The sequence below is a fragment of the Myotis myotis genome, unplaced genomic scaffold (assembly GCF_014108235.1).
Source record: "Myotis myotis isolate mMyoMyo1 unplaced genomic scaffold, mMyoMyo1.p scaffold_m19_p_1, whole genome shotgun sequence".
NCBI lineage: Eukaryota > Metazoa > Chordata > Mammalia > Chiroptera > Vespertilionidae > Myotis > Myotis myotis.
This window is the reverse complement of record NW_023416313.1, coordinates 115,651,616-115,667,842: the sequence shown is the minus strand read 5'-3', so window position 1 is coordinate 115,667,842 and position 16,227 is coordinate 115,651,616. Positions and strand designations below refer to the sequence as shown.

The 16,227-nt window shown below is 41.5% G+C and overlaps 2 protein-coding genes across 3 annotated transcripts in view; one reads left to right on the top strand and one right to left on the bottom strand.

The window, feature by feature from the left end:
* NPTN (neuroplastin) overlaps positions 1-5,843 on the top strand; it is an 83,860-nt gene extending 78,017 nt beyond the window's left edge. The window contains exons 7-9 of one of the 2 annotated variants that reach the window (XM_036348489.1): positions 3,528-3,537; positions 4,244-4,318; positions 4,848-5,843. In XM_036348489.1, coding sequence (XP_036204382.1) covers positions 3,528-3,537; positions 4,244-4,304 — 71 coding nt within the window. In that variant the 3' untranslated portion in view covers positions 4,305-4,318; positions 4,848-5,843. Of the gene's footprint in view, positions 1-3,515; positions 3,538-4,243; positions 4,319-4,847 lie in introns of both variants that reach the window. The other variant, XM_036348486.1, reaches the window with a different exon arrangement.
* A 22-nt stretch (positions 5,844-5,865) lies between these two features.
* The window catches only part of REC114 (REC114 meiotic recombination protein), a 175,889-nt gene continuing 165,527 nt past the window's right edge, over positions 5,866-16,227 (bottom strand). Inside the window, exons 5-7 of the mRNA XM_036333798.1 lie at positions 15,392-15,592; positions 8,899-8,967; positions 5,866-6,097 (exon numbers count right to left, since the gene is read on the bottom strand). Coding sequence (XP_036189691.1) covers positions 5,933-6,097; positions 8,899-8,967; positions 15,392-15,592 — 435 coding nt within the window. The 3' untranslated portion in view covers positions 5,866-5,932. The remainder of the gene's footprint in view (positions 6,098-8,898; positions 8,968-15,391; positions 15,593-16,227) is intronic.

Sequence of the window (16,227 nt, the reverse complement as noted above, 5' to 3'; positions counted from 1 at the left end):
TCCAGCTAGCATTCCTCTAGCCTTCCATCCATCTTTATAGTGGGACACATGCTTAGAGCACATGTTCTGTGTGGGTTCCCTGCTGACTGAACCCAGAGATATTAGTGTGTGCTTTCAAAATCCCTCCCCAACCCCTTGTAGAGATGGGATGGATTGGCTTAGTCATGGGGACCTTACAGCTTATTGGATATTTCAGTGACCTCAAATGAAATTTAGGAAAAGTGCTATTATCAAAGAGTTTCCTACTTCCACATTAGGGGGATAATTTTTATGTCAGTTCAAGGGACTCTTCCTTTAAGTTATGATAGAGAAGAGGCTTGATGGTGGTGGTGGTGGGGGGGAGGGGGGGGCGTATTTTTAGAGGCTCTGATATAACCAAACTCTAAAATCTATTAGTTGGATAAAGCATTTGGTAGCATATGAAGATTCACCATGTTGAAAAAAATGTGACGCTTAAAAAAAAAAGTAATATATATATATATTACTGATTTTACAGAGAGAGGAGGGAAGGGGGAGAGAGAAGCGTGATTGGCTGCCTCCTATGCGTCCCCTACTGGGGATTGAGCCTGCAACCCAGGCATGTGCCCTGACCAGCAACCTCTCAGTGTGTGGGAGGATGCCACACTGGCCAGGGCAAGAGATGCAGCTCTTTAACATGTTGAACACACATTCGTTATCTCTTAACTAAGGGTCATTAGGATCAATAACAAGTTACCTTATGGAGGAAATACAATAGGACCACATAAGGAAGGAAATTGGAAGTAACTAATCTCATTTGGTTAATCTATTCTGCTGTGATCAGGCAGCATTAAAGTGGGTTTAGAAACCATAAAACCCCATCCTTCATGAGATAGAGGCAGTGAAAAAGGAGCTTTGACCAGACAGTCCACTCTTGGTCATTTTGACTTTAAAGCCATCTTTTTGGAGGTGATATTGTATCAGGTAATCTGTTACTTATTAGGCAGGCAGTTATCTCTACATTGTGAGGTGCACGTGGGGTCAGAGGGGTGAGGGCTACAGTGCATTTGGTTGGGAAGACCAGATGCAGAGAAATCAGTGTGTGCAACAGCTCCACCAGGAACTTCGCTCATAAGATGGATTCCAGAAGCATCTTGTTTCCATTCTCCCCCAGTCCTCTTTCTCTCATCTAGCTAGTGGCTGTAATACCCAGATGGAGAGGACAGTCATTGTTTAAGCAGCTGTCTTTTGGCCTGAGGGTTTGGGGGTATGTTGATACTTGTCGGTTACTATGACTTCTTTTTTTTCCCCCCCTCAATTGCATCAAACCCTTAAAACATGGTGGTAAGTGAGCGATATGCATGCTTTTGGAGTTTGTTTAATCTCCGCTTCAGTCTATACAGTGCATAGTTCATAATGTTAACACTTTTCTTCAAGTTTACTTCATTCACTTTCACAACTAACTTGGATTTCAGTTTGCTGTTTAAATCCTCATTTACTTTGATTTTTGTACCTTTTTTTTTTTTTTTTTTGTAGTTCTGTTTTTCCCCCCCCTCTCCTGATTTCCCTGTGAGGGTCAAGTTGTTTTTTGTCTGACCTGTAAGGGAGCGTGGTGCTGCTGTCAGTCCAGGAACTAGGGGACACGAAGCTGTTTGTAAATGTGAAAGTGGATTTGGGGGGAGAGAGATGATGGGGCCAATGAGATTTAGACACGACTGTGAACAACAGCTGCTCCCACTCGCAGGCATGGCGGCTACACTAGAGCCACTGTTGCTACAATCCCTACTGCAGCCCTTTGCACGTTATGGACTGGACGTTCCTCAGACGCCAGGGCATATCTTCTGCAAAAGAAAGAAAAGCTGTGGTGTGACTGCTGGGGTTGGTGCTGACAGCGACATGCTTTAAGAAGAATTAGCCTGGCTGTTGCGATTCCCTCTCCCCTGCTTTTTCTTTTAAAGTTGGGATAGATGGAAGGTATTCTTGAATCGCTGTCTTGCTTTAGAATTTTGTATTTTTGGGTTCACAGCCAGAGCACTAAAAATATTCTGAGTTTGCTTCTGTGTCTTTTCCCTTTAAGTCCCTGAGTGCTTAGTTCCTAGCATGTAGCTGAGCTGGCTTGGCCGGGATGCTGAGAGCATTAGGGTGTCAGGTGAGGGAGGATTTAGGCTGGGCTTGTGTGTTAGTACTTGTGTGTCTTTGTATATCTTCACTGCATACACAGCACACAGATGTCGGAGTGTGCTTAAGTCTTAGTTTGTTCTCTGTATCTGTTTGATAGTACTGTTGTCAGTAGTAGAATCCTGTGGACACTGATGTGTCACTAGCCTGTGGTTTTGGCTAATAAGTTGTTGGTATGTGGTTAGTTTTTTGTTTTGTTTTTAAATCTGTTTTTGCTCCAGTCACTTTGTGTGCTGGCAGTGGCTTTGCCTCTCCGTTGCCTCAAAGGAACAGGTGGAGCAATGTCTCCCTCTGACAGACATTCCTCCTGATGTGTGCTCCTGCGGTCGCCTGCACCGAGACTGTGATCTCCATAACTGCTTCATGTGCACCAAGCCCCCTTGTGGAATCCTGCTGAGAGTTTTTCCAGAAGCCTTCAGTGAAACCAAACCATTCTGAATCATTTAATCTGTCCGACTTTTGTAAAACTAAGAGCACTTACTTGTTCCCTCCCCTTTGTGGGCCTTTAAAAAAAATTCTATGTATGTATAGCCCTGCTTACATGGGATCAAGTTGCCCTTAGTTGAAATAGGGAATAAAAACTTATAAATCAGAATAATAAAATACCAATTTAAGAAGGCTTCTAAACTCAGATAATGGAAGCTTTTGATTAAAAAAAATAAAAAGATCTTTGGCTCATCTGGGTTTGGGTTCTGGTTCTGGCCAGGGCACAAGAGTGAGCCATCTGTATCTGAAGTCTTGTCCAGAGGAATGTCACCACCACTCAGCTTCCCTGCTGTATCACAGAACATCCTCTTGTTGCTACACTTGGCATAGCCCAGCCTGACCCTGGCTGAACTATTGTGGCTTCCTCTTCCTCAATCTTATTCTCCAGACTACAGACTCAAAGCAGCAGGAACAGTGTCCTTTGGGGAAGTGAGGATGTGTGGCTAACTGTCTTGAACATACACATCCATCTACATTGTAGGCTGAGCTAAAATTGTACATGCGTTCTCCATAAGAAAACAAACAGCAGGATTTTACAACTGAAATGTTGGTTTGTCTTCTCATCTATTTAAGAGTGAACCACTGGAACTTGGGGACAAGATGAGTACAATGACATTGCAGCCTATCTGTCCGCTATAGTTGCAGTTTTTCATGACAAGCATTCAAAGTGTTAACTAAAACCATTGAAACAACATATCCGCCATTAAAAACTTGAATTTAGAAATAATAACTCCATGAGTGTTTTGCACCTCCAGATGGAATGGCCTTGAATAAATGCTATGTTTTTGCCACTTGACGTTTGTTGTTCTGTTAATCCATATACAATCTCACACTTTTCTCCTTTCTTCTCCTGTCTATCAATGGATTCTAAAAAAAACTGAACACCTGTGTAGATGACGAACCAGCTGGGCCAATGTAAGTACTTTATTGGGCATTGAGTGACTAGCATCTGATTGAATTATTTTGCATTCATGTTTTAATCGGTGGAGTAGATTGTAGGGAAGACTCTGCAGGCTGACATGTAGGTGGCTAATGGACAGGCTATTTCAGTAGCAATATAAAATAGAATACCATCTGTTTGAAATTCTGCATGTCCCATATGCTTAAATTGATATTGTGGGGAAAATGACCAGTATATCTGAGCCTTTAAGTTCCATACTATATGGATCCATTAACAATTCCATGTATCCAGAACATGGAATTGCAGATTTGGTCAATCCAGGATTAGAATTTCCTAGAGTTGGAGACCAAACAGTGCCCCAGGTTGTGCCAGAGGACCCAGAGCTGCCTCTGTAATTGAGTGTCATTTGTCATTTGAGAAAAGAATGGCACTCAATAGAGAAAAAAATACTTATTCTAACCTTATAGTAACTATAGTTTGTAAGTCACAGGGAAAGTTACCTGTATATTCTTTAACTTGAGAGTCAAAAGGATCGATTAACTGAAGATATGTAGGCACTTTACCCAGGGAGTAGTTTTATGTACTAACATTGTGCAGTGAACTTCCTTACACCAGGGATGGCAGTGAGTGAAAGAGTCCCTGTATTTCCATGTGTTATACTTTCCAAAGGTTGCTACTGACTTTGAGTTTAACTCTTGTAATATAATTTTTCCTCCAAAGGAAAACCAACTCTACCAACAATCACAAAGATAAAAACTTGCGCCAGAGAAACACAAATTAAGTACTACTTATAATGTAAGTATGACCTTCTTTAGAAGTTTTAAAAATTATATTCAAATGAACGTGGCTCTGTTGACCTTGTTACAAATTCTTCAATATTTGGTGCTATGCTGCAAGATCTTTTCGTTCATTTCAGAGCAGCTCAAACTGATGGAACCCATTATGTAGCAGCTGGAAAGGACCGTTTTTCAGCTGCATTGTTTCACATATTTATATAAATGCCATTTCAAAATATGTATGATGCTTCAAAATAACACTTTGCGCTACTGTTTACTTATATCTTTTAAAAGAGGTAAAGATTAAATTGTCATCTTTCGAGGTGGGATATTCCCAGAGGTCAGTTAGTCCCCCTATGCTTCTGAGGGCAAGGCAAGACCCATAGCTGAGACAGCTGGCCCCAGTGCCTCCCTGTCCGGCACATGGAGATCAGAATTTCACACCGCATCCCTGAGCATGCTGTTTGAAACAAAGCCTTGTTTTATGTGGCACTTAGTTCTTAAGTTAGGTTTTTAATTTCCAAATACTTTTTTTTTTTTTTTTACAGATCTTTAGGTTCCTGAAACTGGTGGCAACATGACCTGCTAAATTTTCTGCTTGGACCTTTTTGGCTCTCTCCCATTTAAGTGAGCAACACCACGACGACTGTCTAAAGCATGCCTTATTTAGCCTCTCCTGTAAGGGTGACCTAGCAGGTACATTTCAAATAATGCTTCAGTGTAGAAGGTGTAAACTATTTTGGGCTTGATGTGCTGTGAATGTTGCTTCCTTTTCCTTTATTAGAGTATTTAAATAGAAGTGAAAAGGGTCCTCTGAGGATCGGATCATGCATGCGCCATTTTTTACTTACTGCGACTGTTAATTTGGCAAAATGCACTGCTGCCATCTAGTGATAACATTTTTGTAAAGTACAGCAAAACCTACAAATAAATACAGTATATAAATATATATATTTATATTTTGGGGGGTGGGAGAAATACAAAATAAATGCTTGTTTCAGTTTTAAGCTGCTGATATTCCTTATTGTATGTTGTCAGTTGAGGAAATTGTGCAGTTCTGGTACAAAAGATGAGTAATATAAACTGAAATCTGTAATTTTAAGGGCTTAACCTATGATTCTAATAAGAAGCTGGAATAGTCCACTGAATGGCATAATGAATTTCAGTATATATGTATGATTGCTTTTTAAGTGATTATTTTTCCGTTTGCTGAATCATGTAAATTCTTATATCCTTTTGCACTGATCTGTTGAACCTTATTATACATTTAATTAAGGCAAACTTTTATAATTTATCTTTAGTTTTCAGTGACCTTGAAATATTCTAGCATGGTATTCTATGCAACTAGTTATACTTTGGGGTTAACACTGTATTTTTTCACATTGATTTAATGGTTGAGTGTAGATTTTTCTCACTCAGTAGGGTTCTCTCACTCAGTGTGTAACCGTAGGTGCATGTACTCATGTTTTGTGTAATTGTTGATGTGCAATGATGTATAGAAAAGTGGATTCACCGGTTTTTAAAAATAAAACATTGATAAAAGATGTTTGGAATAATAGTCTTTATTCTAGTCTTAAGGAGGAAGCATTTTTCAATGCTTTCAAGTTTCTTAGTTCTATATGTACACAGAGTATTAATTTCTCAACCCCGTCAGTTTTTTTAGTTCTTTTTCTACCTCTTCCACAAATGCTGGGAAATTCTGATCCATGAGGCAGAAACGGAGAAAGGAGCCTAACTCCTCAGCATTCCATGCAGATTGTTTGTGGACAAGGGGCAGCTCCTCTGACGCCAGGAGAGACTATGGGGATTCCAGAAGAGTAGTTTATTAGAGATTACAGGCGAAAGCAACAGCGTGAATAACAGAAAAACTGCCTTAAGGAAAGACTAGGGAAATACACACCAAAAATGAGTGTTAATTATAATTAGCTTTACAGGGTTCCTTTACTTAATGTTTCTTAATATACATAAGAAGTGAGATAAACTTGTATCCTTAGCTATATGAAGTATATATATATATATATATATATATATATATATTTTTTTTTTTTTTTATATATATTTTATTGATTTTTTACAGAGAGGAAGGGAGAGAGACAGAGAGTTAGAAACATCGATGAGAGAGAAACATCGATCAGCTGCCTCCTGCACATCTCCCACTGGGGACATGCCCGCAACCCAGGTACATGCCCTTGACCGGAACCGAACCCGGGACCCTTCAGTCCGCAGGCCGACGCTCTATCCACTGAGCTAAACCGGTTTCGGCTATATGAAGTATATTAATGGCATGATTTGCAAATTTAAGACCATGTTTTAATAAAGAATACTGTGCTGATAACCTTATGTGGATTGATAAGAAACCTATCAGTGAATGAACTCCATTAGCTTAATTTGTCATTCCCACCTCACTCTGGGGGAATGGGTGAGAGCAGTTCATTTGAAAACAGGTTCTGAAGGCAATAAAGAGTGGCCACAAACTGACCGTCCAAAAGTTCCATGTCTCTTTCTGGTCCTGACCACAAGGCTGGACAAACTCAGAAAGGCATATAACTATGAGGGCAGTCAAGACACAGAACATTTCCATTACCCCCCCCGCCCCCCCCCCCCCCCCGTCCCCGTCCCAAATCCCTTCATACTACTACCTTTGTTGTCAAACCCTTAGCCCCACCGCCCAGCAAACACTGATCTGTATTCTCCATACCTTAGATAAATGAAATCATATCATGTCGAGCACTTTCTTTATATGCCTATTTTCCATCTGTACATCTTTTTTGGTAACTTGCAGTGTTTTAAAACCAGTTGAGTAAATAGGTTGCTAATATTTAAATTAGGAGAGTTTAAATAAAAGTCTGACTGTACTTGGCAGTTTAGAAGATTGGGCACCACTGACCTAATGATGGCGGCACCACCTTGGGGTCCACCTACATCTCCTTTCCTCCTCACATGAATTTAGTTAAGTAGGTGGTTTTATGCCTTTTCTATGGATGGGAAGGTTTGGTGTGTATGCATCAACTGACACTTCTCTAGGAACTATCTATAATAGAAATTTATTTTTCTAAATTGAAACTAGCTTTGCAGACTACCTGACAGTAGAAAGAAGAAAAATGAAAGTAACATGAAGACCTGTTCTCCAGGAAGAGCGACTGTTAGCATGTTAGTTTATCTCCTTCCATATTGTGTGTGAGTGTTTACTACAAAAATCAAGTCATACATGATGCTTTTGTAGCCTTTTAAAAAATGTAATGTACTATGATTATCTTTCCAATGTCAATAGGTAGGGATATTTATACATCAATTCTGTCGACTGCATTTTTGTCACATCTGTGGTTATTTCACACTTTAACCACTCAATATCCTGGAAGTGAACATTTATGTAGTTTCCAGTTTTGTTACTACAAGCAACACTGTGAACAGCATCCTTACATGTATGTTTGGGTAGCAGAAATATAATTATAGGTAATAGATATGGCATAAAATTTGATCTATATTGCTAAGTTGCTTTCCAAAAAGTTTTATCAACTTACATTCTTAGAAAGACTTGTCTAGAAGGTGAGAGCGAACAAGAAGCATATCTGAACTCCCACTCTGGTGTTTTTTCTGGTTTGTACATGGTTCTTCTCTACTATGTAAATAAACTGGGATAAGGTTACCCTTTTTATAGCAGGTGATATTTCCTAAATAAGGATATCACACCCTGCCTTGTTCCATTCGTTTTTGTGCCTCTACCATCCTTAGCCACTTTGATTCAATTAACTATTAACCCCAATGCGAATATGAGGTTACAAACAGCACCGTGAAGTCTGCCCTCCTGCTGGACAAAGAGGCTTTTACATTTTCCTGTCAGAGAGACTACTAAAGTTTTTTATTCTATGGTTGTCCATTTATTTTGAATTAGTGGTAAGCCAGGTGGGAAAAAAACTCATACTTTCTTTTTTATACCACTTTTAGAACAGTTTGATACATTAACAAGAAAATTCATCCTTGAATATTGACAAATTCCATGTAGAATTCTGTGAAAAGTGTAAGCTGTTGGCCTGAGAGCCTGCAGCTGGGACCGCAGCTGGGACTGCAGTGAGCAGACAGTTCCCAGGGAGCTCCCAGCAGAGCACACACCAGGTAATGAGGCCAAGGAACAGGTTTAGGACCCCGGTCATAGTGAACTGCAAAGGGAGAGGGGAAGTGTGTGGGAAAAGTTGAATCCTCCTGATTTCCACACATACTAGCTGAAATCTTAGCACTGAAAATTTATACAGAAATCATCAATGATTTGTCTACAAATTCATATTGATATTTGTCTTAAAACAGTTCCCCAAATTCTTCCCTTTATTTCTCTTTTTGGGAAAGTGGTAAATTCTTTATCACACATTTAAAGTCCAGCACTGTAGGCCACTCCTGTGTTTCCTTAGGAGAGCAGCTCTTCAGTATGTGCCATCATGGTAATCTCACAACAGGGTAGACAGACATGACCTGGGTCTGTCTCTAACCTCTTCCATAGTAACACTTCAGGTTAGTGTTCTAGAACAAGGGAGTGGACAGAGGGACTCAAATGTTCAGGATCACTGTTTTCATGGCAAGAAAACTGAACATGGGAATAGGCTGTACCTGAGCTAACTGGGTCACTGAGGTCCTTCCTCCTGGGGCACACTGCTGCTGCTCCAGCCGCCGGTGTGACTGCAATGAGACAACTGCCAGCTTAGCTGAACACACTCATGAACACCACAGGCCATTAAAGAAGTGGAAACACATGAATTCATGTTCAGAGAAAAAAAATCAGGAGAAATCACTGTTGCTGTAGTTTGTCCTGCTTTCAGGTGGCTGCTACTTGACTTACCACAGTAGGGGTGTATGCACAGAGTTTAAATCAGAGGCCCCTGCCCTGTACCTGGGGTTCCTCAGTGTCTGTCTGACACCACTGTGTTCTGTCTGCAGAAGCCCAGTCCGGGACCCAGGGCCACAGGCTGGTACTGGAAGGCAGTAGATGTTGCCCAGCTTTGGATTATCACGATTTGTTACCTAATAATCATTAGGTAATACATATTTGCTGCAGGAAAATTCCATAATTACAAGATGATGTTTTTTTAATAAAACTGGTCTTAAAAAAAAAATCTCATTTTAGACATTCTGAGGGAATGGGTTCTTAGACCCTGGTGATAAAGGGAAGGGAGCCACAAAGAACAAGGAAGTGGTCCAGCCCTTAAGAACCCCATGCCCATTGAGAACCTAACAAGAAAAACAGTGGTTAGAATGCAACCCAGGAATTTCTGGGCCTGAGGCAAAGGAGCCAAGCTTAGGACTTAAGCTCAAAGTGGAGGGAGTGAAGTAGAGGGGGTGTGCTGGGCTGAAGTGTAGGAATGTTCCAGAATGTGTGTCATTTCTTTAGGAGGCTATTATGTGAGGGGCAGTTCTTGGGTGGCACACCGGGACGTGCTCCAAGCAGACACCATGAATAAGATAGAGAAGGAGGCTGTAGGCATAACAAGCTGTGAGGGCTGCTTCCACCTAGAATGTACGAGAGCCAGAAAACCAAGATGGTGGCATAGATAAACACCAGAGATTGCTGCCTCGCACAACTACTTCAAAAATACAACTAAAAGACGGAACGGACATCATCCAGAACTACAGGAAGGCTGGCTGAGTGGAAATTCTACAACTAGAAGGAAAGAGAAAAGCATACCGAGATTCACAGGAGGTGCGGGGCAGAAGTAAAATACAGAGGTACAGAGGCGCATGTAGAGAGGGCTGGTGGCTGAGAACACGGTTGTCTTTTTCAATCAGGAGGGAGTCTCAAGCTCTGAGCTCCAGTTCCGGGTGAGTCTCTGGGGACCCAGACTCATACGGGAGAAACTGGACTGTCTGGCATCTGTCGGAACTCGAGAGCAGCTTTCTCTCGGAGGTGCTTGCAGCGATTGCCGGGACACTGAGAAGCAGGGCCTCTGAGGGCAGGACTGAGAGCAGCCATAACTGCTCACTCCGCCCTGTTGATCCCCTGGGACCCCGCCCCGCCCAAGCCGTGCACGGAGGCTTTTGCATATGAAAGGCCTGGCCCTTTGCAATCTGATAATTACCTAACAAACTGCAGCTGGCCCAAGGCCCCAGGGCAACTTGCATTGCTTCACAGCTGGCTCCTGCTGGGTAGCCTCAGGCAAAGGCTAGATTAGCACCTCCTTAGAGATCCAGAAGCCAGTGTTCCTGGTGGTCAGAGTGGGACCATCCAGATTGCAGCTCCTTGGATCCATAAAGGACACACTCAGGGGGCAGAGTCAGTGAGCACCAAAGCCCCACTGAAGCAAGTCTTGCCCCGGAAGGGTGTCTCCAGCACAGAAATTCTCCCACTGCAGACACAGCTGATTCTCACAGCCAATTGGCCTGGAGGTCAATCCCTCCCAGTGTTACCTACAACAGTCAAGGCTTAACTACAAGAAGACTGTGCACAAAGCCCACAAGGGGGTGCACCAAGAATGTCTACCTCAGGTAATTGGGGAGGCTGAGCCACTGGGCCCTATAGGACACCTAGCACAGAAAGCCACTCTATCAACACAGGGAAGCATAAAAAATGTGGAGACAAAGAAACAGGACACAAATGACAGAAATGGAGGAAAGCAAACTACTGGATATAGAGTTCAAAACCACACTTTTAAGGTTTTTCAAGAATTTTCTACAAACCGCTGATAAACTTAATGAGATCTACAAGAAATCTAATGAGACCCTTGAGGTTGTGATAAAGGACCAACTAGAAATTAAGCATACACTGACTGAAATAAAGAATATTATACAGACTCCCAACAGTAGACTAGAGGATCACAAGAATCAAGTCAAAGATTTGAAATATGAAGAAGCAAAAAACACCCAACCGGAAAAGCAAAATGAAAAAAGAATCCAAACATACGAAGATAGTGTAAGGAGCCTCTGGGACAGCTTCAAGCATACCAACATCCGAATTATAGGGGTGCCAGAAGAAGAGAGAGAGCAAGATATTGAAAACCTATTTGAAGAAATAATGACAGAAAACTTCCCCTACCTGGTGAAAGAAATAGACTTACAAGTCCAGGAAGCACAGAGAACCCCAAACAAAAGGAATCCAAAGAGGACCACACCAAGACACATCATAATTAAAATGCTAAGAGCAAAAGACAAAGAGAGAATCTTAAAAGCAGCAAGAGAAAGTCAGTTACCTACAAGGGAGTACCCATATGACTGTCAGCTGATTTCTCAACAGAAATTTTGCAGGCCAGAAGGGAGTGGCAAGAAATATTCGAAGTGATGAATGCCAAGAACCTACAACCAAGATTACTTTATCCAGCAAAGCTATCATTCAGAATTGAAGGTCAGATAAAGAGCTTCACAGATAAGAAAAAGCTAAAGGAGTTTATCACCACCAAACGAGTATCATATGAAATGCTGAAAGGTATCCTTTAAGAAGAGGAAGAAGAAGAAAAAGGTAAAGATACAAATTATGAACAACAAATACACATCTATCAACAAGTGAATCTAAAAATCAAGTGAATAAATAGTCTGATGAAAAGAATAAACTGGTGAGTATAATAGAGTCAGGGGCATAGAAAGGGAGTGGACTGACTATTCTTGGGGCGGGGGAATGGGGTGTGGGGGTGCGGGAAGAGACTGAACAAAAATTGTGCACCTATGGATGAGGACAGTGGGGGGGATGAGGGCGGGGTGGGGGGAAACGGGTGGAGGGGAGCTATGGGGGGAAAAAAGAGGAACAAATGTAGTAATCTGAACAATAAAGATTTAATTAAAAAAAAAAAAAAAAGAATGTATGCAAGCTCCTCCACTCCAACCTCCTAACCACAGGTTTGCAGCTCTGGCTCTGGATCCTGTGGCTGTTGCAGTGCTCATCTCCAGACAGGTGTTCCCACTGCAGGTGTGAGCTGGTGGTGTCATAGAGAAAGCAAGGACCTCTCTGGAAGGCACCTCTGCCTATCACCAGCTTGTTCTGGCTGCCAGAAGTCAGAGGTGCCAAATTTTGTTTCCTGTCCCATAAGGAAGCTGACTGTTGCTAGTTGGTAGGTGTTAGTAGGAAAGTAGAACTGGAAGCATCAAGAACTTTTGAGGAACAGAGAGGAAGGAAAGAACAAATAGAAACTAAAGATCACTAAAATCAAAATGGAACAAAAAGTGAAGGGACTCAATGAATCAGGCATCTTTAGGCAAGCTACAAGGATCTGCACTCTGTTGAACTGACCCGTGGCTTTCTCTTGCCTTCTCTGCAGCTGACTATCTTACCACGACCCTGTTGACTCAGTGCTGACCCTTGGTAACTGACCAGGATGCTAATGTGTTCATTTACAGAGGAAGGCAGGTCTGAAAGGGAAGAGTACTAACAATAATAGTAATCATGGAAATGTTATTTAGATACTGACAGGTAGCATACTAGGTGCTTTCTATAGATAGAGCATTTCAACTCTCCCATTTTACAGATGAGTTTCAGTGACTTACATAAGATCAGATCACGCAACTATGATTCAAACCTAGATTCATTTTTATTTCAAAACCTATAGTCTTTGCACAGCATTGTACTGTCATCTACTCAGATCACCAAACGACAGCTCAGAGGTCCCCGAATAGAGAATTGAGGAAATACACGAAATGGTTCCAGCCACTTTGGGGATGTTTCTACCTAGATATTTGGACCAGCCTTTAAAATCCGAGCCCTGGAGTCTCCTGCTGCTGGGGCTCACAGCCCAGTCTGCTTCTGTCACTGCATGTTACAGTGATGCTTTATCTTTATATTCAGACTAGAGGCCTGGTGCATGAAATTCATGTACGAGGGAGGGGTCGGTCCCTCAGCCCGGCCTGCAACAACGCCAGCGTCCCTCACCCTGGCCTCTGGCCAGAGGCCCCTTCTCTCCCTCAGCACAGCCGGGGCGCAGACGCTGGGCTCATGTTACCAGGGCGACACCACCAGCATCCTGCTCTGGCTGCTATGGGCGCCGTCATCTTTGTCGTGGAGTGATGGTTAATTTGCATATTACTCTTTTATTATATAGTATAATTGTGTAGCCTGATTTGTCTTCATCACTTTTATAAGGCATTCCAGACATAGTTCCCAAATTCTGGGACCCTATTTGGTTCTGGTTATAGCCCATGCACTGGGTACTGTAATCTGACTCTTAATGACTGGTCAATGAAATCTATTGACACAAAAGGAAATCTATTTAAAGGGCAAGGGATCATAAGTAATAAAGCACCTCATAACAAACCACTCCATCCTATTTGTAGGGAAGGGATTCTTAACAGGAGCTCATGAGGCACAATGTTTGAAACTAGATTCACGGTTTGTGAGAAAAGCAGTTTTAGCATTGACAACATCACAGAAAAGATCATGCAGAAACAAATAAAGGGAAAGAATTCTAAACCAAAATCTGACTCAGTAAACTACATATCTGAGAGGAAGTCATACAGCACGTCCTTAAAGAAAAGGCTGACAAATGTTCACCCTAGATAAATCATGAATGATAAGGATTTAGTGATAAACCAGCAGAAATGAATTGTTTCAGTCCAGTGAGTCTAAGGGGAACTAACAGGATAAAGTTTTGGAAAGCCATGTTTGCAAAATTATTTCTCAAAGTAAGAAAAAAACCAAGCTTGAAGCTGAAATTTCATCCCTAGAATGGAGGTAGATCTTATTCCAACAGCGTCTGGGACTGTGTTCTCCAGGGAGAAAGTCTGTAACAGCGATGCTCAAGCTTTCGATCACACAATCGCTTTACACACTTACTAGTAAAATCAGGCCCTCAAACAGCTTTTGTTTGAGTTACATCTAATGTTTATGTCAGCAATTAAAACAGTTTTAAATATTGATTAACTTGTTTAAAAATAATGAATGCATTGTTTGTTAATATTAAAAACATTTAAATGAAAAAACTATTTCCTAAAACAAAACTAATGATTTTTGCAAGCCTCATTAATGTCTAGCTCTGGAAGACAGCTGGACCTGCCTACGTCTGCTTTCAGTCTGCTGACACGTGTGTCTTCGGTTGAAGTACATGAAGAAAATCTGGCTTCACATAGTTATGTAGATGGAAAAGGCAGACATGTTTTAAAATAGCCTTTTCAGATAATTGTGGACATTCTTTAATATGACACTAAAATTCAACAAGTGATAGTTTCTTAAAGGTTACTAGTAGTTGCAACACACAGTCTGAAATCACAGCAATGAGTTCTGTTATACTAAAACCCACTGATCTATCTTGCACTTCGAATAGATCCTTTACCCATGCGTGATTTTTTAGCACTATATGCATTTGGTCATTTGGAAAATACTGGTTCACTGAACTGTACAGATCTTCCAAATGTTGAAGTACTTTGTCATGCAATTATAAAAAGAAATCCCATTAATAACAACAACAAAAATGTCTTCTGGGTTAGGAGCTGTGAAGCTCAAATGCCTAAGTTATCCAAAACTCGAATTTTCACCTGAAAAGCTTATTTTATCATTGTTAATAAATACAATCAATTGTTTTCCTGAAATGACAGGCTCACTCTAATCATTTTTGAGAAAATGTCCACCATATACCCAGCAATGATGGTGTTCCCCTAAGAAAGGCTAGTTTACTCCCTGCACAGTCACACAAGTGCTGTCCCTTGAAACTGTCGTGCTGTAGGATGCACCCATCTGTGTGTGTGCTCACTGCCAGTGACGGGAGAGATGTGGTGCAGTTAGGTACACTGCCTGGATTTGTGCTAAGGTGACCACAGTTTTGCTCACAATACTTTTGTCCCATTAATGTAAATACCGACAAAGTGAAAAGGGCAAATAATGTCTTAATATTATTACAAAGAAAACTTGGACTTTGTGGATTCCCGAAAAGGTCTCAGGGAGGGATCTATGGATCACACTCTGATTACCAGTGTTCCAGAGTGACACCCAGAATGCAGCTGGGACCACTCCCAGTCTAATTGCTAGGATTATAGGTAGCTACAATGAAAAATCAACCTTCGATTTAAATGTCACTCAACATTAGGTATTTTTTAACCTGCAAACCTGATGGATTTGACAAATTCCACTGTCATTCTGGCCCTCAGAGAGTATGACCTGCCAGGTTTCTTGTACAGCCAACACCGGCCTACTTACTGGGTGCTGCAGTGGGATGCTTGGCACATAGCCCTCCCAGCTGCTTCCACCTGCTCTCAGTGGGCCAGGATCCCGGCTGTTCCCGCCGGGCACCTGCACGGTTATGTACTGGGTCAGGCTTTGCACACAGCTGCCGCAGTGCTCCAGCGCCTGCTGCTTGGACTCGCCACTGAACTGTACCCGGAACATGCGACTCTTGTTCTGTTTGACAAATAGAAAGTTATTCTAAGTGATCCTTGTCATATCACTGTACTTTTACTTACTGCAGGGTCTTCTAGTGAGTGCTTCCCTTTGCTCAGAGGGAAAGAGGTACAGACAAGGGAGCATTCACCCTAGATTGTTGATGTTGTTATTGAAAAACTAATAACCAGTTTTCTACCCACTTTTGGGAGCTGTTCCTCTTACTAAAATTCATTTCCTTCAGGGAACAGATATTAGTGAAAATGGAAAAGCCTATCTCATACAGACCAGGAGGTGATCTACTGACTGCAGTAAAAGATCAATGTCTTATCTTACTTTGGAATAAAGATTAGATTGCTTTTAATTCCTGAAGTAAAAATCAGTGAAGATAATACAGCATATTCCTTCCTCAACAAAAAATATTTTAAGCTGAGTATATAAAAGAACAAACCAGGTAAATGCCATGTTAAACAAGTCAATGAATCTGAAAAACAAGACTGGGGGATGGGACAGACAGACTGATGCTAAACGCTAATGTGTGCCATGTCAGTGATCTGTAGTATCCTTTATCTTTACAGAGGCCAGTTTACCCACCCTCAAACCACACAGAATCACATGTTGCCTTTAATCTGCTATATGACTTACATCCCTTGGCA